Genomic DNA, 24,577 nt, shown 5'->3' with positions numbered 1-24,577 from the left:
GGCAGGAGACCCCCAAATCCAGGGTTCCTCTCCTGGGCTTATTGGCCAGGGGCATTTCCTGGGGCAAACGTGAGGTAGACAGTGAACCCCGGAGGTGGGTAGGCAGGCAGGGATCCCTGCAGAGGGTCGGTGGTGCCAGGCGGGCCTGGGTGAGCCTTCAGGAGAGCAGGCGGGCAGGGGGCCAGAGCAGGGGTGGGGGGGGCTAAAGCAGGTGTGCTTCCCCCTTGGCTGAGCCTCCGTGGCTCCCAGAGAAGTTGCTAAAATTAAAGCTGGAATCTGAAATTCAAATGAAGAACGAACCTTTAATTAGACCCTGAATCTAATTCCTTACCCCCCTCAGCAGCAGGCTGTAATTTTAGCAATCAGTGCATTAAATATAAACCAGGAGCCTGCAGTTGCCCACCGTACAAAACCCCTGGACATGGGGGTGGCGCTGAGGGGCTTCTTGGCCGTTCTGGTGCCTGGTCCCCTCCCAGGATCCCCTGAACTCCCTGTGCCCAAGACCCCCACCCCCTGGCTCCAGATCACTGATTCCCTGCACCACCCCCTTCCCAGCCCCTCGTGGGGGTAGGGACAGCCAGCCGCAGGAGGGAGAGGCACCCTGGGTGGGGCTGGGCTAAAGTCAGGCCAAAAGCCCGGCCCTCTATAAATATCGATGTGAACACATTTGCCGACTCCCCTGCTTGTTGTGTTGTTTTGTTTTTTTAATCTTTGCCAGAGGTACAGTTAGAGATCTTTCTAGACCATTTACTTTTAAATTACCAGCCAGAAGGTGGGGGTGGGGGAAAGAGAAGGAAGGAAAAAGTTCGCCAGCTGATAGCTTATCAGAACGGAATCCAAATGTCACATTAGTTGGGAAAGTTGGGAGATTAAATTTTCCAGCGCCCTTCATCTGCCGCTGACATTTCGGGGGCTTTCTTCTCCCGCACCTCCCCCTCCTGCAAGCGGAACGTGAGTGGCTCACGCCTCAGAGGCAGCAGGCTCCGCAGCTGCCTGGCCCGGCTTCACCCAGCATCCAGGAGCTTCTGAGGGCCCTCCTAGGGTGTGCCGAGGTGGGCAGAGGGTGGCACACACGGTGAGGGGCGAGGGAGCGAGGGGAGGGCAGCAGACGGCTTGGCTTTTGCTGTACAGAATCCACCCTTGAAGAGACACGAAGGGTCTTTCCTCCAGACCCTTCTGAGCCCTGCCAGCTCCAACCCTGGCCAGTCCGCTGCAGCCCATCCGGGCAGTAATTCATTCCCCAGGCCAGAGAATGGACCCGGACCACTCCTGGGGTGGGGAGAGCACATCTGGCTGGGCAGGGAGGCACCATCACCCTTTCCCCAGACAAGATACAGCAGGAAGCAGGAACACCGCAGGGGTGCCCAGGACCCCGTGAGCAGTGGGGTCTGCAGAGCCACAAGGGGGTGGAAATGAGCTGAGCCTGGTATTGCCAGTGATCACAGGGACTGAGAGGCAGTAAGGGGCCATGTGCGTGGTCTAGCTGCCCACACCCCTTTCTCCCAGGGCACAAGGCCCCCCAGCTCTGTCCCTGCCCTGCCTTGATCTCCATCCCTCCTTTCCTCCCCATCTGGCTCTTCCCTGTTTTCCTCTTCACTCCCTACCACCATCTTCCCCTCCCCCTTGCACACCTGCACCAGTGCCTGCCCACCCCCCCCCCACCGCACCCTGCACCGCTCGGCTGCGGCATCAATGCGCTGTAGCCTCAGACCCATTCCTGCCAGCCTGTGGTGGTGGGCGGGGGGTGCACGGCGCATGCCCAGCCTGCTCGGCCGAGAGATGCTGTAATTGGCACCTGTCAGACGGCTGCGGCTCATTTTAGAAAGTCAACAGGGGCCTCTGCAGTCCTGCTGCGAGCAAGCGCTGAGGACCCTCCCTTTGGAAGTTCCTGGGTCTCAATGCTAGCCCCCACCCCAGCCCAGCTCTCCCCCCAAACTCAGCCCCTACAGCCACCAGCTGCAGGGGTGGTGACTCTTCCCCAGAGGGGGCAAGGACCCTCTCCCTGGTGCCAAAGGAACCCCGTGCAGGGGGTGGGTGGGGCCCAGCGGGGGGTGTGGGGCTCAAGGCTCCTGAGAAGGGCTGCCTAGGCCTCTCTAGGATCACCCAAGCCTGTCCTTGTAAGCACAGGTCTCCAGCCTGCTCCTTCTCACCGGGATTCGTTTCCTTCACTGAGAATTGGTTTTCAAGAATGTGGGGAAGGGTCCGTTTGGGTTTGGGTTTGGGTTTGGAATTTGGGTTTAGCAAATGTAGGGATGGTGGGTGGGGTGGGCAGGCACAGGTGGGAATCATGGGCCTCCTGGGGGAGGGGTCCCTACCCCGTGTCCATCTGTCCCTGTGTCTCTCCATCTCTCCCTGTCTCTGACTGCAGTAGTCTCTGATTCTGAGATGCCCCTGTCACCTGAGCTCTGGCCCTCTCCTGCCTGCAGAGTTGTCTGACCCCACACCACCATTTTCCAGCCCTGACATTACCGCGGTGGGGGGGTGGGGGGGTTATCCCTCTCTGCAGGACGACCCTGAGAGTGACGATGTGGAGAGGGGGTCCAAGGTCAGCACCCTCAGGCTGGACTTCGTTGAGGACTCAAACTTCAAGAACAAAGTCAACTACTCGTACACGGCCGTGCAGATCCCCACAGACATCTACAAAGGCTGTGAGTGTGCAGAGCGATCAGAGTGTGCAGAGTGCCCTCCGCAGCCACTGCTGGGGCAAGGCCCACAGCCTGGGCACTGCCAGGTCCCGGGTGCTCAGCCGGTGCCATCTGCCCTCAGCCCCCGCTACCCAAGGTCACACACGCTCACCTACACGCTGGCATCAAGTCATTCTCAGGCGTGGCCTCACACCGACTCTCAGACTCTCACTGCTGTGCAAGACAGTCTCCTGCCCTTGGGTGCACATGTGCCCCACAGGCCCCCAAAGCAGCTCCTCCACACCATCCCCCATCCCCAGGCCCCATGTAGGAATCGTTGAGGAGCTACCACAGCAGAGGAACACAGGGGCTGGGGGAGCAGAGAGCAGTCCCTCACTCACGGACACCGGCCCTGGAGCATTTCCCTCCTTGTCCAGGCACAGGGCAGCTTTGCACAGGGGGAAAACGAGTCACTACAGTGGAAGGATTTGAGTCAGACATGAGGAAGAACTTCCTGAAGATCTTGGGAGATGTAGGGAGAAGAGACTAAGAGTCAAGCACTGCAGAGAGAGCTCTAGCGGTGGGTTTCAGGGCCCGGGGATCTGGTGGCTTGGGGCTAATTCTGTGAGCACCTACAAGGCAGCCTCAGACTCCGAGGGGCCCACTGGGTGGAGGCTCTTAGAACACAGGTCCCAGAGCTTCTGGGTAGTCTCCAGAATGCAGGGAATCCTCCAGGGTCCTCAGGGAGGCCCCCTCCACCCTTCAGGTCAGCCAGACCTTCCAGGCAGCCTCAGGCAGGGGTGAGAATAGATGCTCCCCTCAGCCCTGCTGCCCCTGCCACGGGCCACCCGCAGGCCACCTGCCCGAACTAGTCGAGGAGCACTATCACAGGCAGGCACACTAATTAAAATAGGAGCCATACTGCCCTCCCCAGTCACCCCTCGCTACCCACACAAATTACATTTTATATGTTTTTTATTTACTGTGTCACTTTTAATTAAATCTGTAATCGCCTGCCTGAGGGGGCATGGTCCCCGTTTCCCAACTCAGCGTGATCTGAGAGGGTGTGCACGTGGGTGCGGGTGTGTGCATGTGGGGCTGAGTCGCAGGCCCTCTCCAGGCGGGGAGGCCAGAGTGCGGGCACGTGTGTGTCTTACGCAAGTGCAGGCACATGTGTGTGTTCATGGGTATCAGCAGGGACCGCCCATCTGAGGCGGGGGGTCTACTCTTGGCTCTTGACCTGAGTCAGAGATGCCCCTCTACCAGCAGCTAGAGGGGCTTCCAGGACAGTCAGCTCTAAGCCTCTCCTTGGGCAGATGGGGAAACTGAGGCCCAGGGAGGGTTGGGACTCGCCAGGCAGACTATCCCAGGGTAGGCAGTACTGTATGAAACATTGGGGAACCCAGCTTTCTTTTTTCGTTAAAGAGAAAAATAGAAATTGTTCGACTCACTAAGTTTCTAAATTAGGAACAGGACCATAACATACTGTTCAAGAGGCACAGCCAATGCTAGAAATGTGTTTTGTTTTCACATTATGGTCAGTTAAGAGAAGCTACATGGACAGAGAGAAGGGAGCGGGAGTAGCGGGAGACAGAGATTAGGCAACAGACAGGATCCAGTAGAGGCCCCACACCGGAGGGCAAGAGCAGAGGGCCATGTGCCCAGGAATGGGTCGGCGCCCCCTGGGCCATGGGCAGAGCCTTGCACATTTGTCTCGAAATCACAGCTCTTCATCTGCTTTAATGGTCTCAGTGTTCAGAGGCTCTGCTCCCAAGAGAGGAGTCAAGCCTTTGGAGGTGCTCTGATTCTCGCTTGGGGTAGATTTGTGATAGGATCTCAGGGTGATGGTGTCAGCGCTCCTCCTGGGGAGGAAGAAAGTGGAAGAAACTGGAGGGAAAAAATAGCCCCTTGGGGAGGGGGGTTCGGTACAGAGGCCTGGCAGTCATAAGTGGCCAGCCCCTGGCAGGTTTCTTTGAGGGTCCTCTACACAGAGACGGATACGCTGCGCATTAGAGAATGGGCATGCGCACACATTGGCCAGATTTAGGGCTGTCCTGAGTTGGGGGATGGGGTGCTGCCCAAGCCATCCTGAGTCTCTGCCCTGGTTGAAGGATCCACAGGACTGAGCCCACTGCTCTGGGAGAAGCCTCGTTCTGTGACTGTGCATCGGGGCAGAGGCTGGGGGGCGGGTCTGGCCAGAGGATCACAGAGGTGAGGGGAAAGGGGGGGTGAGGGTAACTTGCTCTTGTGAGAGCAAGATCCACTGCTGTCGTCCCAGGGGTGCAGAGTGCTGTGTAGGTATGAGTGTGCCTGCCCCGTGCCTGAAGCAGCAGTCGGGCTGCTGGGCAGGAGGTTTGAGGATGAGGGACTCGCACACCTGGCTGGAAACACGGCGGTTCAGTGCAGAGATATCTGTTAGGGAGTGCAGGCGGTGTGCGTGTGTACATGCGTGTGCAAGTGCCTGTGTTGGAGCAGAATCATGGCACAGGCCCTGCCCTTCCAAGAGCCTCCACCCACGCCCCCGCCTGCTCCTGGCCCCAGCTGATTAATCATGGAGCTGAGTGGCTTCCAGCTTATCAGGTACCTTAATAGCTGAATAATTCCAGCCCCATCATCGGGCCCTTAATTGCTTTCTTGTGGCTGCAGCCTGGAGTGCATGCTGAGTGGGTGAGCTCCCAAGGGACCAGCTGCAAGCTCCAGGCGGCATGCTAGATGGGCACCCCAACTGACAAGTCCCTGCCACCTGGGCAGCCCCTCTCTGGGGGCCACGGGCCACAGCTGCCCTGCCTGCTCATGTGGGGCCTGGTGGAAGGGTAGGCTAAGCTGGCTTGGGAGGGGTTGAGGACCTGGCAGGCTTCCTGGAGGAGCTGGTGCAGCCCTCAGCTGAGCCCTGAGGAATGAGAGCCCTGCTAGGCAGGGCGCACGTGAGGCTTTCCAAGCGGGGGGAGAGGGGGGTTACATGCATGGGCGTCGGGGTGAGGTTCAACGGGGGAACAGCCCAGGCACTTTTCACGCCAGCCCCCTGCCTCCCCCACAGCCACTGTCATCCTTAATGAACTCAACTGGACAGAGGCCCTTGAGAACGTGTTCATGGAGAACCGCAGGCAGGACCCCACGCTGCTGTGGCAGGTCTTCGGAAGCGCCACGGGCGTCACTCGCTACTATCCCGGTGGGTGTCAGCCCCTCAGCACCCACCCTCCCCCATCACCCAGCCCACTGTCCTGGGCGTGTGGGGTGGTTGATCACTCTGTGGGCTGTGGGGTAGCCACTCCTGCCAGGCCAGCTGGCCCTGGACAAGCCCTTCCCTGCCAGATCCCCCGCCTTCTTTCCTCCTGCAGCCACACCATGGCGAGCCCCCAAGAAAATCGACCTGTATGATGTCCGAAGGAGACCCTGGTGAGTGGGCGAGGAGGAGCTGGGCAGGGACACCCCTCCACTCCCTACCTCTGCCGCCTGCTCCCCTCCCTCCCGATATCCAGGACTCTGAGCAGGGTGCAGTCAGCTCTATCCAATTTTCATTTCACACATCGTTGCCACTGGAAAATGGATCCCATCACCCAGGCAGGCCTCCCAGCTGCCTCTGCCCCCCGTCCACTGCCCAGCACTCCACACCCTCGGGACTGAGGGATTGGGCTGGTGGGGGTTCTGGAGGGTGGATGTATCCTCTGTTGGGTCGCCAGCCCCCAGGCCACCCATCAGAGCCCTGGACACCCCACCGTCTGCCTGTCTCTCCTGCGGTGCCCCATGCCCTCCTCCCTCCCTGTTCGATCACACACACAGCTGGGACTCAGACCTCGGGGACTTGTCCCGGGCCAGGGGCCATGACAAGCCACTGAGGCCATGGAACATACCCCCTTCCCCCTCTCGGGATCCCCTGCTTACCCCTCCTCGGGCTCGTTCATGTGCTGGGAGACCAGATCACTCATGTAATGGGCAAGGACTGTTTTGCTTTTGTTTGTTTTTTTAAGATTTTATTTATCTGAGAGAGACAGAACATGAGCAGGGAGAGGGCAGAGGGGGAGAGACAAGCAGACTCCCCACTGAAAGGAGACACTGTGACACAGAGCTCAATCCAGGGCCCCGAGATCATGACCCAAGCTGTAGTCAGACGCTTAACCGGCTAAGCCACCCAGGCGCCCCAGGACGGTTTTATTAAATGTGCTATCCTCGGTGCCTAGAACGCTGTCTGACCCTTGCATTGGATGCTTAGTGGAAACATGTTGAATCAGTATATGGGTGAAGGAAGAGCGGACCCACAAGGTCCCAGTGAGGCTGGCCCTAACTGATGCTTCTCCCGGGCAGGTACATCCAGGGGGCCTCATCACCCAAGGACATGGTCATCATCGTGGATGTGTGAGTGAGCGATGCCTGCAGGAGGGGTGGGGGGCAGAACAAGGGGTGCGAATCTGCTGCCTGGGACCCTCAGGAGGGAACAGCAGGAGGACACCTGAGGCCTAGCTGGTGCCTCCATGACCTTCCCAGGAGCGGCAGCGTGAGTGGCCTGACCCTGAAGCTGATGAAGACGTCCGTCTGTGAGATGCTGGACACGCTCTCAGACGATGACTATGTGAACGTGGCCTCGGTAAGTGCCGAGGTGGTAGGCAGGCAAGGAACGTGTCACCCTACCCCATGCCAAATGCCCCATCCAGCCTGAGGCCGCTCACCACCCTTCCTGTCCCCACAGTTCAACGAAAAGGCACAGCCTGTGTCATGCTTCACACACCTGGTTCAGGCCAATGTGCGTAACAAGAAGGTGTTCAAGGAAGCCGTGCAGGGCATGGTGGCCAAGGGCACCACGGGCTACAAGGCCGGCTTTGAGTACGCCTTCGACCAGCTGCAGAACGTGAGCGCCGGGAGTGGATGGGGGGGTGCAGGCGGGACTGGGGACGGGCCAAGGCCCAGGCTTGGTGACACCAGGGAAATCAAGACGAATGGCCTTGTTAGCGCCCAACAGGCGGCTCGGGCAGATCGCAGCATCTGCTGTGGGGAGGAGGGCCCGAGGGCTGGGCCTTCCAGGTGGGAGGGATACCCACCCCCAGACTAGGGAGGGGCCAGAGGCTGCCTGACCCCAAACCCACTCCTGACCAGTCCAACATCACCCGTGCCAACTGTAATAAGATGATCATGATGTTCACGGACGGCGGTGAGGACCGCGTGCAGGACGTCTTTGAGAAATACAACTGGCCCAACCGGACGGTGAGGCTCCGCCCAGGTGGGGGCCCCCCTGACCCAGGACCGGTACCGGGGAGGGCTGTCCTCTCGCAACCACGGCAGTAACCCCAAGCCCAAAACAGGTGCGCGTGTTCACTTTCTCCGTGGGGCAACACAACTACGACGTCACGCCCCTGCAGTGGATGGCCTGTGCCAACAAAGGTACCTCGTCCAGCGTCCCCACCCTGGGGCCTGCCTGCTGTGCCCTGCTGTCCATTGGGCTGCTTGTCCACCTGTCCGTCCATATGTCCAGCATTCCAGCTGCCTGTTTTCGCACTGTCCATCTTCCCACGCATGTGACTGTCCATCTCTCTGGCCACATAACTTGTCCATCTGACTGAGCATCTTTCTGCCCATCTGTCTGTCCATTGTCTGTCCATCTCCTGGCTTCTCTGCTCCTACATCTGTTTGCATTCCGTGCATGTGGGCCTGGCCCCTGGGTGGACTCTGAATGTCACCAGCATCCTGGCATGAGGGACTTCAGCCTCAGGCCCTTCCCTTCACCCTGCCTCTGCTTCTGTACACCCCTACACTCGTGGCCCCTTCCCTAGCATCAGCTCCTTTGACAGAGCAGTGGAAGGGAGCACTAAACGGATAGGAGTTTGGGACGAATGACACCAGAAAGAGAGGGGGCCTGGACACAGCCCAGGATACAGGAGCCCCTATGCCATGGGTCCCAAGTACCACCCAGACCCACCTCACCTCGCCTCGCCTTCCCTCACAGGTTACTATTTTGAGATCCCTTCCATTGGAGCCATCCGCATTAACACGCAGGTGAGAACCCCACCCAGCCCCTTGCTTCCTGGGCACACCGTGAACTGGCGCGCTGCTGCGGTGTGAGAGCGCCCCCTGGTGGCCAGCTGATATACGGGGAGGCAGACCAGGGAAGATGCAGCAGGCAGGTGGCTTTGTGACCCGTTGCCTTCTCCCCAGGAATATTTGGACGTACTAGGCAGGCCCATGGTGCTGGCGGGCAAGGAGGCCAAGCAGGTGCAATGGACCAATGTGTATGAGGATGCTTTGGTAAGGCCTCTGGACCCCCACAGATGTGCCCATAAGATTAAGTTCCTCAAGGGCCCCCTTATGGGAATAAACCAAATAGAAGGAAAAAAGAGGGCCTATGCCTGAGCCCACCCTCTGAACACTCAGGGTGGGGCATGGCTGGCTACAGGAGACTGACCTGTCATCCTCCTCTCCTTTCAGGGCCTGGGGCTGGTGGTGACAGGGACCCTCCCTGTTTTCAACCTGACACAGGATGGCCCTGGGGAAAAAAAGGTAAGGTTCCCAACCAGGGAAGGGCTAGGCATGCCTGAGGGGGTTGGGCATGCCCCTAGCAGGCCTGGGACAGAGGAGGGACAGGCTAGCCTTCAGACCGGACAGAGGCAACCTCTTGTGAGCAGCTTGAGGCTTAGGGCATGAGGTTTGGACAGTGGGGCTCCCCTGTGGATTTGAGTGCATTGCAGACCCCATGCCTCTGCTCCCAGAACCAGCTGATCCTGGGTGTGATGGGCATCGATGTGGCTCTGAATGACATCAAGAGGCTGACTCCAAATTACACAGTAAGTGTCCATCTGCCCGTCCACCCAGCTCTGCCTTCCACAGGGACACAAGCCAGGCTCAGCAGAGGTGCGTGGGAGAGGGCTTACAGCACCTCCAGGGAGACCTGTGAACTGAGGCAGTCAGGAAAGGCTTCTGGAGGAGGTGACCTTGGGCCTAGAGCTGGGATCGGCAGACTTTCTGTGAGGAGCCAGACTGTGAATATTTTAGGCTCTGCCAGTGTAAGTACTCAGACTCAGTTCTGCTGTTGTACGGAGAACGGCCACAGACAAAACAAATAAGTGGGCATGGCTGTGTTCCATAACAATTATGTTTGTGGGTCCCGAAATTTAAAGTTCACATAATTTTCATGGCATGATCTTTTTCAACCACTTAAAAATGTAAAAAAACGGGGGCGCCTGGTTAAGTGTCTGACTCTTGGTTTCAACGTGAGGTCCACCTAGGCCACTTAGCAAGGAAGTCTGCTTGAAGATTCCCTCCCTCTGCCCCTCCCCCCACTTGCACGCATGCATGCTCACTCACTCTGAAAATAAATAAATAAATCTTTTAAAAAATAAATGTAAAAATTATTTCTAGACACACAGTAACAAGTTACAGGCCAGGCAGGCCAGGCATTATGGTTAGATAGACAGAAGGCATACCTTGGAGTTACAGGAAACCCTTTGAGCAAAGGACTGAAGGTGAAAACCAAAATCATAAACCAGGGAAGGGGCAAGGTCAGTGTCGCTGGCCCAGGGCCTGTGGCAAAGGCAGCTTCAGTCTTGGTTGCAAAAGGGTGGGGGATGGGATGTGTGGGACGGCTTGCCTAGATGGGAGCCACATGAAGGCCCTGTGTCGTTGGCCTCCATGTGCAGTGAGAAAACAGCTTAGAGAGCTACGGGTGAGTCCAAGGTCCCATTCACTCCTCCTTTACTTCTGTCTGGAAGGGATACCCTCCTCCCTATGTGACCTACTGAAATGGGGACTAGAAGGAAACAGTAGTGGGGAGGGGATAGGGAGGGGATGGCTGCCCTGAGGGGCCAGAGGAAGCAGAACAGTCTAGGTGACTGACAGTTTGAAGAGAACCAGGAGTCGTGGGGGCAGAAGGCCAAATCGAATCGTGGTCCCGTGGAGCCCATCAGCCTCAACAAGGGACACTAGCGTGTTGGGCTTGATTTGAGAAACAGGTTCAAGGCCACGTGGCATGTGAGGGCCCCTGGCCCAGGCAGGCACCCCCTCAGTGATATGGAAAGCAGGCTGAGGAAGAGCTCGAGAGTCTGGGGAATCCCTGCCTGGCCCCTAGGCTCTGAGCCCCCTCATCTATGCCCCCAGCTTGGAGCCAACGGCTATGTGTTTGCCATTGATCTGAACGGCTACGTGTTGCTGCACCCCAACCTCAAGCCCCAGGTGAGCCAAGGGGTTAGTCAGGAGGAGGGTAGACCCTTCAAGATGGCGACCCCTGACCTCCTGCCCTGCCACCCACAGACCACCAACTTCCGGGAGCCTGTGACTCTGGACTTCCTGGATGCAGAGCTGGAGGATGAGAACAAGGAGGAGGTAAGGGAAGGGAGGGGAGTAAAGATGGCGGCCCCCAGAGCAGCTGAGAGCAGGGGCCTCGCCGCTCACATCCCTCCCCTTCCAGATCCGTCGGAGCATGATCGATGGCAACAAGGGCCACAAGCAAATCAGAACACTGGTCAAGTCCCTGGATGAGGTGAGAAGACAGTAGAGGGGGACAGAGTCAGGGCGGGCGCCCTCCCGCACGCCATCCCACCCCTGCCTGCTGGCCCAAGTACTTGACCCAGCCTCTTCTCTCAGAGGTACGTAGACGAGGTGGTGCGGAACTACACCTGGGTGCCCATAAGGAGCACCAACTACAGGTGAGTGGGGAGGGGCGGAGCCGGCAGGGAGGGGCGGAGCCGGCAGGGAGGGGCGGGGCCGGCAGGGAGGGGCGGGGCAGCCGCAGAGCCCAGAGTCTGAACCCTCTTCCTGTCCGGGTCTGCGGGTTCTCAGGGGCTGCAGCCAGGATCCCAGTGGGGCACCAGCAGCCAGGGCTGCTCACTACTCACCCTGGGACTCTCAGTCCCCCAAGGGCCTCTAGCTGGCCCTTCAGGAACAAGGGCCATTTCCTGGAAGAACAGGACAGAGACAAGACAGTGCATCTGATGTCTCCCATGCCAGCCCGCCCTCTCATGTCACCCCTGCCTGGATCGTGTCCCTGGGTGTCTGAACCCAGGAGGTCACCTTCAGCACATCCCTGGGCTGGCTCTCAGCAGGCACCACAGCCCTCAGAAGAGGTACCCTTACGGGTCAGGCCCCGGGCTGTGCAGTCTGTCTTCTTGGGCCCCCAGAGCCCGTCTCACTCACACCCCCGTCCTGGCTTGTGGTTGCTCCTCACCGTGGCAGCCCAGCCCTGCTTTCCACTGGCCCTCACAAGGCCTAATCCTCTGGGGACCGAGGACCCCTCTCCCATGGCTGTGCTCCCACCAGCCTAGCTCACTGACAGTGCTCTGCCCCTTGTGAGTCTGCTGGCCTGACTGAGGAGGCTGGCTAGGTGTCTGGGAGCAGGGGCTGCTGGGGTGGGGACTTGCTTTGGGCTGGGCATCCTGAGGTGTCCAGGAGAGTTTGGGGAGTGAATCTCCCACAGCTACCAGGGCAAGTTGGCCCTGGCGGGCAGAAGAGGAGACGTCACAGCCCATGACACTCTACCCAGCTCCAAGGCCATGGGGTAGGGGCGCCGGATGTCCATGTGGCCCCCCTCTCCCCAGCAGTGACATATGCTCCTTCCCTCTCCTCCTCCCCAGCCTGGGGCTTGTGCTCCCGCCCTACAGCACCTTCTACCTCCAAGCCAACCTCAGCGACCAGATCCTACAGGTCAAGTGTAAGTGGCCCGGCCCCTGCCTGCGCCCTGCACCCCTGCCTCTGCCCCGCACCCTGGCCGGCCCCAGGCAGCAGAGCCAGCCACTGGTGGCAAGGAGCCCCTCCTGCCCAGTCTGCCCACCCCCCAGGCACCCGCAGGCTGGGGCACCAGCCATCCAAAAGTCTGTGGAAATCTGCATGCTCGCCTTTTCTCAGATTTGGTTCCAGATCATTCTCTCATGATTTCCGTTGAGGTTTTTGATTTTAGTTTCTCCTACTGCGTGTCTTTCCTCCTTAGCCTGCCTCCCCCGCACACCCCTGGGGGCTGCATTCTTGGAAGACACCCCCTCCTCTCATCTCTCCTCTCCCCAGCGCCCTGCAGCTCTCTCCCCCTGTCGTGCCCCCCCCCCCAGGGTCTCTCTCTCCCCTCCTCCACCCCCCCACTCATCCTCCTTCATTTTCCTCCTCCCTCAGCCGCCCTGTCACCTTCCTCTGAGCCCCACTGCCTTACTCCCTCTGCCCTTCCTTCTCTCTCCCCCTTTCTCTCCCTCTGCCTCCTCTCCCCTTCTCCCTTCTCCCTCCTCTTCTCTCCTTTCCCTGTATCGCCACCTTCTCTGTCTTCCCCTTTCCCTCTCCCTTCTCTCTCCCCTACTCCAGTATCCCTACTCTCTCTCTCCCTCCCTCCCTCTGCTCTCTTCCCCATCTTCATCCCCCCATCCCTCCCTCCCTGCCTCTTCTTCCTCCTTCCTCTCCCCTTCTCTTCCTCTCTGGACCCCTCTTCTTCCTTCCCTCCCTTGCCCACTCCTCTGCCTGTGGCTCATCCCTGCATGTCCTGCTCACCCTGGGCCTCCCCCAAGAGGCGGAGCCTGTGGCCCCGCCTGCCCTCTGCCCGGAGTCACTGGGAGGGAGGCTGGGGCTCCGGCCCCACCGGGCGCCCCCCACCTGCCTGGCCGACTGGGGCTCATCTCCTTTGAGTTTTCTCGCTCTCTCTTTCTCTCTCATGTCGTTTTTTTGCAAGAAGTTTCCTTTCGGTATGATGATGAGACACAATATTTTCATTCAAACAGCCATTGAATAAAATATTGTTTGTGCCCCTCCCCTTCCCCTCCCCCTTTTCGTTTGTTTTTGTGTTTGTGTTGTTTTTGTTTTCCTCGCTTTCTCTCTTGGTGGACTGTCCCAGTGCCAATCAGCAAACTGAAGGGCAAGTATATTCAGAACCAGTGCACCCTCCTCCCCCCACCCCACCCACCCTCACACCCCTGCTTGCCCCCCTCCCTGCCCAGGAACCAGCCAAACCTCTGCTCTCCAGGGCTCCTCCCAGCATCCCCTTGTCTCCTCTAGTTCTTGCCTTTTCCCTCATCCCTAAACCCCTATTACAGCCAGCGGCCCTTCTCCTGGCCCCGCCTGCGAGGTGGTTTCCGGGTGTTCTGAGAGCTCAGGCCCCCCCTCATCCTCCTTGCTCCCTCTGGGCCGGTCCCTGCCCATCCCCACTTTCTCTGTCCCTTCAAGACAACTCAACAGTGGGGACAGGGCTGGATGCCTCTCCACCACCTCCCACCCCGCATGGCAGAGGCCCTGATAGGCAGGGAGTGGCTAGAGAAGTCCTCCACGGGGCTTATGAAAGGCTTATGGGAAAGGAAAGCCACGGCCACCTGAGGCTTCCTCTGGGATAGTTCTCCCTCCTGTGGTCTCTGTCAGTTGGTCCAGAAGTTGGCAGCTCCCCAAGGGGTGACAGAGGCTCTGGAAGCTCTGCCCTGGGACAGGCAGGATGGAGCATCAGCCACACCACTGGGAGAGCAAGGCAGACCCAACCATCCTGGGCACTGGCCTAGGTGCTGACGCCCCTGTTCCCTCTTGCCCCCACGGCTTTGCTAAAGCCCGCTGGCCCAGCCCAACCGTGGTACCCACTGCCACTGGGGCAGGTGGGCCAGGTATGGAGAAGGTGTTCCCCTGGGAAGTAAAAGCAGACTCAGGGATGGTGAGCCTAGCCAGGAATGAAAGGAAATGTGTCTGGACCCCAAGGGCCAGCAAAAGAGCTTGGAGGGAATCAGTCTGGGGATGAAGAAAAATGTTCTGGCTTTTAGAGATAACCGAAGCCAGAGACTCTGGAGGAAGGCAGGCAGGGAACTCGCAGACTCGGGTGGACAATAAGGAGAGCGAGAAAGGGAAGCATGGGAGGGGCTCTGCCACCAGTACACAGAGACACCCCGCCCAGGGAGTGCTGTGACAGAGGGGCATGGAGAGCCACAAGGGGATGACCTGGAAGCCAGGGCTCCCCCAGAAGCCCCAGGGGCCCTATCCAGCCTAGTTCAGCAAAAGGGATAGAGCTGGCCCCAGTGGCCTGGGTGGGGGTGGGGGACAGGCCCTACTCCCACTGGCTTGAGTTGTCTTTTCTCCCCCTTCCACATCCCTCCCAGTGTCCCCAGAAATGCAGGGCTCTGGTAACAATGACAACTATAGTCTAGTCTCCCTACCTCCTTCTTCTTTCTCCTCCTTCCCCTCCCCCACACCCACTCCCTGTCGGCTTGTGTCCAAACCCTGCCTCACAGTCCCATCAGAAAGCAACAGTCCAACCAGTGACTGACTGCCCAGCCCCTCCAGGCACCCCAAGCCCACCTCCCGGAATCTTGCAGTGCATTGTGGGAGTATCTGGGAACAGATAAGACCCCTCTTCTGCAAAAATAAAGCCCTACGGTGACAGAGAGGTCGGAACCTTGGCGAGGACAGGATTGGAAGGTGGGCTGCCCAGAGTGCAACAGGCCATGGGGCAGGGGCAGCCTGCCCCCAAAATGCAGAACCAGCAGGTAGCTGACCCAGCCCAGCAGGGAGAGGCCCAAGAGAAGCCCCAGTGTCACTCCCAGAGCCACCCAGAGACAGTTGTACACATGCACGCTCACACAGACACAAGCTCTCCCATGTACTTATGTGCTCACTCCCAAACATGTGCACAGGCCCAACTGGGGGATCCCTCAAGAGCACCCCACAACTCCTGGAGCCCCAGCATTCTTCTTTGGCTGCTCTGAACCCAGACAGGTCCTAGGAAAGGTGGAGGCCCATTCTTATTCCGCCAGCCCCTCACCACCCTCATGTCGCCAGCCCAAGAGGACAGGACATGATCAAGCAGCACTCCCATCCCCCCACCGGCTCCCAACCTTCCTCCCTCAGCCTGGGAACATTCCCAGGCACCTTGAGAGTCTCCCCTCACCCAGCCTCCCAGCCCAGGAAGGACTGCGGGACACCCACAATGCACTGCAGCCCCAGCCACCCACCCTGTCTCTGGTTGGACTGTCTGTGCCCGTGAGAAATCCCCTCGGTTTGGCCATGTTGATGCCTGACACGGAACAAAAGCGAGACCTACCAAAATGCAAACAGCTGCAGCAAAGAGAGATAAAAATCCGCAGCCAAAAGCCAATTCCCTTCCTCAGAGTCTCTTTGGAGGCAAAGGAAGCTCCGCATGCGGTTTTTTCCATTACGGACGTGATAAGAGCGAGACCGGCGCCTCCCCCAGACCATGCATATATATAGCAGTGTGTGTATATATATATGTGTGTGTGTGTGTCCGTGTATATGTGCTATACACAGCCGTATGGAAGCATATACAGCCGTGCCACGGGACTCACTGCCGGCAGAGGACCAGGCCTGGGCAACATATTGGCTATAACTGCCCTCTTCCTGCGATGCGTGGTCTCCACAGGCCGTCCGCCCCCCTCCCTGCCCACCCCGTTTCTCTGCCCGCCCCTTCTCTCTGGCTCGAACTTGAACGTGGAAGTGGCGGGTTCCCTCTTTGCTGGTGTCTCCCCCTCCCTCAAGCCACCCTCTTTCCCTGTCCCTCCGCCCCCCCCCCCCCCCCCCCCCCCCCCCCCCCCCCCCCCCCCCGCCTCCTGCCTCCCCAGCCCCCGCCGGATAACCCCCCATTTCTGTTGCAGATTTTGAGTTCCTGCTCCCCAGCAGCTTTGAGTCTGAAGGACATGTTTTCATTGCTCCCAGGTAGCTTGCGTGTGGCCTTGCTGAGGTGTCCTCCCCAAACCCAACCACCCCAGCCCCCCCCCCCCGCCCTCCCCCCACTTCCTGCACTGCTGCCTGGAGCTCTGTGTGTGTGTGTGTGTGTGTGTGTGCGTACCCTGTGCGGTTTTGCCCCGCCCACCCCGTGCATAGCCCCCGGCTGCGCAACCCTGTGCATCCCTGGACCATGTGGCCACACCAGGCAGCAGTGGCCAGCACCTCCCCCCAGCTGCAGCCCCCACTGGGCCTGGCACGGGAGGGCCCCCGGACTCTGCCCATCTTCCCTGCCCTCCCAGGCCACACCAGGAAGGACCCTTTCTGCCCTGGGCAGGCTGTCCACAGCCCACTCGTCTCTGGGCAGCTGCTGTTCTGGTTTGTGGCGCCCTCCCCACCCCACCCCCACCCTGCACCCCAGCCTTGTTCTGTGTCAGTCAGTGTTTGTGTGGGTCTGGGGATGAGCCAGCCAGAGCCCCTGTGGGCAGTGCTGAATTTCTGGCTCACAGGGACTGGGGGAGGTGGGGAGTACAAGGGCTTTGAAGAGCTGCTCGGGCTGGTGAGGGGCCAGGGTCCAGCACCCTGGGCCTTCCCTGAAGTGCACACTCAGCCTGCACACACATCTTCAGGTGCCCACCCTCTGCCTGTTGCCCCACAAGTGAGGAGGCCAACAGGCCCCCACGTGGCAAAGCCCTCCCCCGCGACCTCGCTCTGGACAAGGGGCAGGTGGGGGCAGCTGACAGAGACCTGGGGGCACTCTCAAGCACCACATGGGGGCTTTGGACACTCCTGACCTCCACGTGTGTGCACGTGTGAGCATGCTCCCACAGATTGCTCTTGACTCTCTGTAGATGAGTGTTTTATCTGTGAGTAACTGTGTAAGAGTCTGAATGTACTGCGGGGGGGCGGTCTATGGTCATGAGTGACAGTGGCAATGAGTGAAAAGGCCTGTGTGGCCCACGTGGCCCTGAGAGAGGGGACTGGGTTTGTTTTTGTCACTTCTGGACATTTGGCTCAGGAGAGCTCAGTAACTATGTGTTGGGTGAGTGAAGGAAGTAATCCCCAGCTGTAAATGTACATAGTGTTGGGGCAGAGAGGTGCAGCAGAGGGTTGGGGGTTGTAGCTGAAGCACAACCATACGGGTGTCCCTCTGCACGTGTCAGCTGTGCCCCCCACCGCAGAGCACAAAGGCCATCGGGGCCAGAGAGCAAGTGGAGACTGAGATCCCGTCCCAGGTGCCTCACCAAACCATGGGCCCTAGCACAGCCTCGGGAAGCAGCGCATTTTTAAAAATTCCTAAGGTTGCTGCCTCCAGGCCAGTGGGGAGGTGGCTGGTGGCAGGGGCGTGGGACTGGGCAGGAAAGAGAGCTCCATCTGTCAGGGTACAAGGACAGCTCGCCCAGACTTATTGGGGAACAGAGCCCTAAGCAGCCTTCTCATGCCCCCCAAAGTTCCCACGTTCTTGGGACCCAGAACCCGAGCCCACTGAGGGCCTTGAGGAAGTGAGGGATTTCTCCTGTCCGCTTCTGGGGGAGGAGCATCCCAGGCAGAAGGAACGGCCAGTCTGAGGCCCCACATGCTCCCCCTGACTTCCTGACACTCTCTGTGGTATGAGGGGGAAACCCGAGGCTCGGGGAGCTTAAGTGAGTTGTCCAGATGTGAGAAGCCAGGAGGCGGCAGGCCGAGGGCTTACACACAGCCTGACAAAGCCAGTGCTGGTTCCTCACGCACCTGATGCCCACAGGTACTTCAGCGTACAAGGGGACAAGCCGGCCATGAGGCCTTTCCTGGGGCCTCCCCCGTGGGCCATCTCAGTCCAGCTACACAGGAGGGGTGGGAGGCTCTGTGCGGCTATACCCAGGAGGGAGAATCTGCCAGACTGGAGGAAGCGGACCATCCTTCTCGTGTCAGCTCTGCCCACCACCCCCAGACGTGGCAGCCTGCAGGGCACACACGGCCATAGCCAGCAGGAATACACAGTGGGACCACTGAGGCCTGGGTTTCTCAGCCGATGGCCAGGCAGGCCTGTTGGGAAGCCTCAGCCCTTCTGCTCTGTCCAGCCCCCCAAGCCCACTCTTCTCACCCCTCCCTGTCCCCAGAGAGTATTGCAAGGACCTGAACGCCTCAGACAACAACACCGAGTTCCTGAAAAACTTCATTGAGCTCATGGAAAAAGTGACTCCAGACTCCAAGCAGTGTGAGTGCCTGGTGGGGCCTCCGGCTCTAGGCAGTGCCCAGTCCCCAAGGGAGGCAGCCCAATAGAACCCCGAGACCGGGCAGGCATGATGCAGACCCAAGCCCAGGGCAGGGTCTGGGCGAGAGAGTAGGGAAGGCTCCAGACAGTGTGGGGTATACAAGGGACAGTGGGCAGGGAGCCACAAGAAGATGCCCTCTCCACCCCTACCCTCTCGTTCCAGGCAACAACTTCCTTCTGCACAACCTGATCTTGGACACGGGCATCACACAGCAGCTGGTGGAGCGTGTGTGGCGGGACCAGGATCTCAACACGTAGGCACTGCCCAGCCTGTGGGGGCAGGAGGCTGGGATGGGCCCAGAGGCCCTGGCACTGCCCTGAAGAAGGCAGGCCTGTGACTCACCTCCCTGCTGCCCCTCAGGTACAGCCTTCTAGCTGTGTTCGCTGCCACCGACGGCGGCATCACCCGTGTATTCCCCAACAAGTAAGTGACCTACCTGCCACCGGGGACCCTGCCGCCGCCTGGGACCCTGCCTCTGTCCCACCACCCATAGGCCTCCTTGCACCTGCTGAGACACTGTCCCCTGCACACCACCCTTTCCACCAACCTCTGTCCATCTCGGGTAACCAGAGCAGCTGAGGACTGGACGGAGAACCCGGAGCCCTTCAATGCCAGCTTCTACCGCCGCAGCCTGGATAACCGTGGCTATGTCTTCAAACCCCCACACCAGGATGGTGAGTGTCCTCCCAGGTGCCCAGCAGCGGGTGGGAAATTGAGGCTTCCCTGTCTGCTCGGCCAGGGCAGGGCTCTGCTCTCTGAGGCCCCTCTCGAACATGAGGTGAGCCAAGACTGGGGCCAATGAGAAGACAGAGCTAGGCTGTGTCAACACTACACTGGGTACCAGGTGCTTGGCTTGGGCTCTGGGGTCCACAGGCCCAGCACAGAGTGGTCAGTATGGCCACCGGCCCCTACTCCTGACCGCCCCACCCCACCTGCAGCCCTGTTAAGGCCACTGGAGCTGGAGAATGACACGGTGGGCATCCTCGTCAGTACAGCTGTGGAGCTAAGCCTGGGCGGACGCTCGCTGAGGCCAGCAGGTGAATGCCTGGGGCAGAGGCGGGGAAAGAGACGATGGACAGGGTGCTGCCCAGGTAGGCGGGCGTTGATGGCCCCTTGCTGTCCTCTATAGTGGTAGGTGTTAAGCTGGACCTAGAGGCCTGGGCTGAGAAGTTCAAGGTGCTAGCCAGCAACCGTACCCACCAGGACCAGCCTCAGAAGGTACCTGGGCGGGGGTGGGGGCTGTAAGCCCAGCAGTACTGAGTCCCCCGCCCCCCAGGAACCCCTACCACTCACTCAGAGTGGTTCCTTTGCCTTCTGGGGAAACAGTGGCTGTTGCAGATGGCCTGGGGACCCAGATGTACGAAGGGTGATGGGAGGGGGAGAACTGGCAGGCACCTTACAGTCCTTGCTCTCTGCCCAGCAGTGTGGCCCCAGCAGCCACTGTGAGATGGACTGCGAGGTTAACAATGAGGTACGTGGGCCCTGAACCATAGTATACCCTAATCCCAGACTTCTTAGTCCCAGCTGCAACTCCTAGCCTGTCCCTTGGCCTGGTTGGGGGCGGGGCGGAGGGGTGTCTCAACATCCCCACCTTGACTTCACAGGTTTACCAGACCTGTGGGGGGAATGGTGCCCCTTTGACCCAACCACCTGACTGCCAGGGTCTGGGGAGGAAGGTCTAGGCCTGAGCCCCTCTCCATCCTCCTCCCCCTTCCCTACCTCCAGGACCTGCTCTGTGTCCTCATTGACGATGGGGGATTCCTGGTGCTGTCAAACCAGAATCATCAGTGGGACCAGGTGAGGGGCAGGAAGAGGGTGGGAGGAGGGGAACCAGGACTCAAGCCTTCCAGGGGAAGGGGGGATGTGGCACTGCCAATCCTGTGACTGCCACTCTCCTGGCATTCCCAGGTGGGCAGGTTCTTCAGTGAGGTCGATGCCAACCTGATGCTGGCACTCTACAACAACTCCTTCTACACCCGCAAAGAGTCCTACGACTATCAGGCAGCCTGCGCCCCCCAGCCGCCCGGCAACCTGGGTGCTGCACCCCGTGGCGTCTTTGTGGTGAGCCCCAGTGAGGCCCAGCCAAGAGATGGAGAGGGGGAGGGGCGGCCCTGGGACACCTGCCCACAGATGACGCTCCATCTCTGACGAGAGAGTTGGGGGCGGGGTGACCCAGGTCCGGGGACAGCCGCGGCAGCCCACGCCCCTCTCTCCACCGCAGCCCACCATTGCAGATTTCCTTAACCTGGCCTGGTGGACCTCGGCTGCCGCCTGGTGAGTCCCGGGGGGGGGGGGGGACAGAGGGAGGGTGCTCCCTGGGCAGGAGGAGGGCTCAAGAGAGGTGGTGGGGCAGGGCACTGATCTCTGGTGACCACTCCCCCACTCAGTGACCCATGCCCTGCAGGTCCTTGTTCCAGCAGCTTCTCTATGGCCTCATCTATCATAGCTGGTTCCACGCAGGTAGGTGGGGCTTCGGAAGCCCCTCCTCGAACCCCCCCCCCCTTTCCCCAGTCTAAGCTCAGACCCATCCCAAAGGGAGCTGGCCGGGGTGTATGGGTAGGGCTGAGGCGCTTTGGGCCCTCGCAGACCCCGCGGAGGCCGAGGGGAGTCCCGAGGCGCGCGAGAGCAGCTGCGTCATGAAACAGACCCAGTACTACTTCGGGTCGGTGAACGCCTCCTACAACGCCATCATCGACTGCGGAAACTGCTCCAGGTGCCGGCGGGGAGCGGGACCGGAGGAGCGGGTGGGATGGGGCCGGACGGGGGCCTGCCGGGTGCGCGCGGACCGGGGCGGGGACCGGGCTCCAGCGGGGAGGGGCGGGGCGAGTCTCAACGCCCCGCCTTCCCGTCCTGCCTCCAGGCTGTTCCACGCGCAGAGACTGACGAACACCAACCTTCTCTTCGTGGTGGCCGAGAAGCCGCTCTGCAGCCAGTGTGAGGCTGGCCGGCTGCTGCAGAAGGAGACACACTGTATCCTGTCCCCGCCGTCCCCCGCGGCCCGCGCGCCCCCTCCTGCCCCGCGCGCCCCCTCCGTGCCCTGCCGCCTCCTTGACTCCCCACCCATGCCCAGCGGACGGCCCGGAGCAGTGTGAACTGGTGCAGAGACCGCGATACCGGAGAGGCCCGCACATCTGCTTTGACTACAACGCGACGGTGAGGAGGGGGCGGCGCACTTGACCTCGCGCTCCCTCTCCTCCCCGGGCCACCCGGGCCGACCCGCTCCTTGCCTCTTCCTGCAGGAAGATACCTCAGACTGTGGCCGCGGAGCTTCCTTCCCGCCGTCGCTGGGCGTCCTGGTCTCCCTGCAGCTGCTGCTCCTGCTGGGCCTGCCTCCCCGGCCGCAGCCCCAAGTCCACGCCCACGCCCACGCCTCGCGCCGAGTCTGAGTGTCCCCCTCCCACCCCTCCCGAGGCCTCCCCGTCTCTCCCCTACTCCCCTGCCCCACACACCCAGCCTTAGAGCCTCGCCTCCTCCCTCACTGAAGGACCTGAGCGGCCAGGCTCAAGTCTGAGCCTTGGAGTGGGGGGATCCCAAAGGAGGGCACCGCAGGTCTTTGGCCCCCAAGCCACATCTCGACGTTGAACCGTCAGAGTGACCCCAGACCCCTTATTCCCACTGGACTCACCCACCCCTGAGGGCTGGGACAGGGAAGCCACAGTACTGGTGCCAAACCAGGCCTCCACTGCCCACCCTGCCCCAAGGCTCCCTTTGTGCGGGAGACCTAGGCCCTGCCCCAGCTGGACTACTCTAACCTGGCCCTTAGGTCCCACCCAGGACCAAATCTGGATTCCCTGGTAATAATGAAGTTGAGATGGGCAGTTTGAGGCCTGTGCATCCCAGCTTAAGTCCTTGCAGGAGAGAAGTCCTGAGGTAGCCCCACAGTGGGCTCCTGTGTGTGGCCTACAGCCACCTCCCACCTTCCTCCAGCCCTAGAGGTGACAGGCCAGTGACTGTGACACTGGCTCAGACACAATCCCATACACACCTGGAGCCCTGAGGGCAGAAACTCACATTAGACACACCAAGGAGGACACACACACACACACACACACACACACACACACCATGGGGTGGGGTGGGGGTGGGGGCTCACAAAGCCTTACACAGGGCAAGGGGTTGGTGGGAGGGTTGGCACATGCACACTTCATCTCCTGCTCACCGCCCGCCTCTAATCTGACCTGCAGCCCAGCTGGTCCTCTGTCTCTAAAGCTGAATGTCAAATAGTGCCAAATGCTGGGGCAGGGGGTGACAACCCCTCTGTCCTACCCTAGCCGCCAGTATCCTGGAAATGTCCCTCACCCCGCCAGGTGCTCATTGTAACCATTTCGCACTAGTGTCAGGCTCCCAGCGGGACCACAAGCCACTGCCTGCACCTCTTGGCAGAGGAATCTGCACCAGACATTGCCCTTTGCCTTAGCCAGAGTGACATAATCACTCCTGGCTGGGCCATCCCACCCCCAATCTGGCCCTTACACACTCAGGCCTGTGCCCATTCCCTGTTTCTTCACACACCCATACACACACACATTCCATGCCCCCAATGGGAGGCGTGGCAAACTGTTCCTCCCCGCTGAACACACACTTGCACACGCATAAACACATGTACACACACTGCACACACACAGGCTGGGCCCAGGCACATGTCTTCACACCATTCATTCTGATCATTTCCCCTAAAGGCATCCCAGCCTGGGGGCAAGTGGGGGACGGAGGGCAGGGGGATGTGGCCACGAGGCTCAGACGGACTGGGAGGAGGGGGGAGGGTGATGCATTAATTAATGGCTCCGTTAATTAATGTCAAGTTGCTTGTTGCTTTTTCAGTGTGTGTGTATGGTCCATGCCCACTGCTGGTGCCAGGGTGGGCACCCAAGCTGTACACCCAGCCTAGATGCCAGCCATGTCTTGCGGGGGCGTGTGTGTAACTGTAGTGTAGTCAGGTGCTCAATGGAGAATATAAAAATAAAAAAGAATCAAACATATATAGAAAAATATATATTTTAAGTTTAAAAAACAGGAAAACAGACAAACAATCCCCATCAGGTAGTTGTCCAACCCCGAGCTGGGTCTGATCCCTCTCACCCACCCGACCTGGCTGCCCCCTCACCTCGGGCTCGGGGTATCTATGGGGGACTGGGGGGCCATTTCCTTTTCTCTGCGCACTTTTTTTTGGTTGTTGTCCTATTTTGTACAGACAAGTCAGAAAAAACAGTGACAAAAAAGTCAAGAAACTTTGTAAAATATCGTGTGTGTGATTCCTTGTAAAATATTTTCAAATGGTTTATTACAGAAGATCAGTTATTAAATAATGTTCATATTTTCACTTCAAATGGTTCCCATCCACTGTGTCTGCCTCAGGGTGGGGATTGGGTAGCTTGAAGACAGGTGGCCATGACCTCAAAGTCGCATCTACCATTCAGCTGGGAGTGAAGGCCACTGCAACCCAGGTACCCATTGGGTGTAGGGCATAATGCTTCCTGGTATTCCAAAGTGCCAGAACTTTGACATCCTTTCTCATATAACCTCAAAAGCCTCTGAGAAAAGCTGTCCTTAAAGGCCAAGGCAGTGGAAGAAAGAAGACAGACGAGATTCAAGTTTAGGCAGGAGTCTAGACATCAAGGCAGACCACCAGGACCTAGTGGGCAGGTCATCCACTTGGAGCGATGAGTTAGTGTTACTGGGCGCAGGTCCAGGATCCAGTGCTTGAGGGCCCCATCCTGTTGTCCAGAGGAGGCCAGGGTCTGGCCCACCCACAAGCATGACCACTGCTCCTTTCCAGCCCAGAAGAGGCTTAAGGCCCAGTGCTCTCCTTGACCACCACTGCTCATGCTGGAACCCAAAACTGAGTCCATTTCAGTGAATCCTCTCAGACCTTCCTCTGGCCTGCCTATGCCCTTGTTCAATTTAATCCCAACTCTCTTAATGATCAATCCTAGTCCATGTGACCCTTCACACTCTTTTCAAGAAGAAAAACCAGTAACCACCAGCACAGAGGTTTCCCGGTACTGCTGATGCTCACTCTTCCATGATGCACACTTTGTACGCACTGGGTGGGCAGCCAGCCTATAACCTTAGACCTGTACTAGTTTATCTCCATAC

General features: G+C 59.4%; 1 protein-coding gene across 3 annotated transcripts in view; it reads left to right on the top strand.

Moving 5' to 3' along the window:
- Nucleotides 1-23,808, top strand: part of LOC111144160 (calcium voltage-gated channel auxiliary subunit alpha2delta 2) — a 138,977-nt gene extending 115,169 nt beyond the window's left edge. The window contains exons 6-39 of one of the 3 annotated variants that reach the window (XM_022498334.1): nt 2,507-2,648; nt 5,662-5,793; nt 5,963-6,020; nt 6,927-6,977; nt 7,107-7,206; nt 7,309-7,467; nt 7,713-7,820; nt 7,919-7,997; nt 8,560-8,609; nt 8,769-8,858; nt 9,039-9,110; nt 9,320-9,394; nt 10,704-10,778; nt 10,857-10,928; nt 11,014-11,085; nt 11,190-11,251; nt 12,176-12,252; nt 13,411-13,431; nt 16,157-16,217; nt 18,326-18,423; nt 18,644-18,734; nt 18,842-18,904; nt 19,052-19,155; nt 19,420-19,518; nt 19,611-19,699; nt 19,905-19,952; nt 20,207-20,278; nt 20,390-20,542; nt 20,703-20,755; nt 20,886-20,941; nt 21,068-21,194; nt 21,342-21,451; nt 21,552-21,634; nt 21,721-23,808. In XM_022498334.1, coding sequence (XP_022354042.1) covers nt 2,507-2,648; nt 5,662-5,793; nt 5,963-6,020; nt 6,927-6,977; nt 7,107-7,206; nt 7,309-7,467; nt 7,713-7,820; nt 7,919-7,997; nt 8,560-8,609; nt 8,769-8,858; nt 9,039-9,110; nt 9,320-9,394; nt 10,704-10,778; nt 10,857-10,928; nt 11,014-11,085; nt 11,190-11,251; nt 12,176-12,252; nt 13,411-13,431; nt 16,157-16,217; nt 18,326-18,423; nt 18,644-18,734; nt 18,842-18,904; nt 19,052-19,155; nt 19,420-19,518; nt 19,611-19,699; nt 19,905-19,952; nt 20,207-20,278; nt 20,390-20,542; nt 20,703-20,755; nt 20,886-20,941; nt 21,068-21,194; nt 21,342-21,451; nt 21,552-21,634; nt 21,721-21,867 — 2,949 coding nt within the window. In that variant the 3' untranslated portion in view covers nt 21,868-23,808. Of the gene's footprint in view, nt 1-2,506; nt 2,649-5,661; nt 5,794-5,962; nt 6,021-6,926; nt 6,978-7,106; nt 7,207-7,308; nt 7,468-7,712; nt 7,821-7,918; nt 7,998-8,559; nt 8,610-8,768; nt 8,859-9,038; nt 9,111-9,319; nt 9,395-10,703; nt 10,779-10,856; nt 10,929-11,013; nt 11,086-11,189; nt 11,252-12,175; nt 12,253-13,410; nt 13,432-16,156; nt 16,218-18,325; nt 18,424-18,643; nt 18,735-18,841; nt 18,905-19,051; nt 19,156-19,419; nt 19,519-19,610; nt 19,700-19,904; nt 19,953-20,206; nt 20,279-20,389; nt 20,543-20,702; nt 20,756-20,885; nt 20,942-21,067; nt 21,195-21,341; nt 21,452-21,544; nt 21,635-21,720 lie in introns of all 3 variants that reach the window. The other 2 variants (XM_022498336.1, XM_022498335.1) reach the window with 2 other exon arrangements.
- The last annotated feature ends 769 nt before the right edge of the window (nt 23,809-24,577 follow it).

The sequence above is a fragment of the Enhydra lutris genome, unplaced genomic scaffold (genome assembly GCF_002288905.1).
Source record: "Enhydra lutris kenyoni isolate GAN:26980312 unplaced genomic scaffold, ASM228890v2 scaffoldscaffold10, whole genome shotgun sequence".
Taxonomy (NCBI): Eukaryota; Metazoa; Chordata; class Mammalia; order Carnivora; family Mustelidae; genus Enhydra; species Enhydra lutris.
This window is presented reverse-complemented; position numbering and strand designations above follow the sequence as displayed.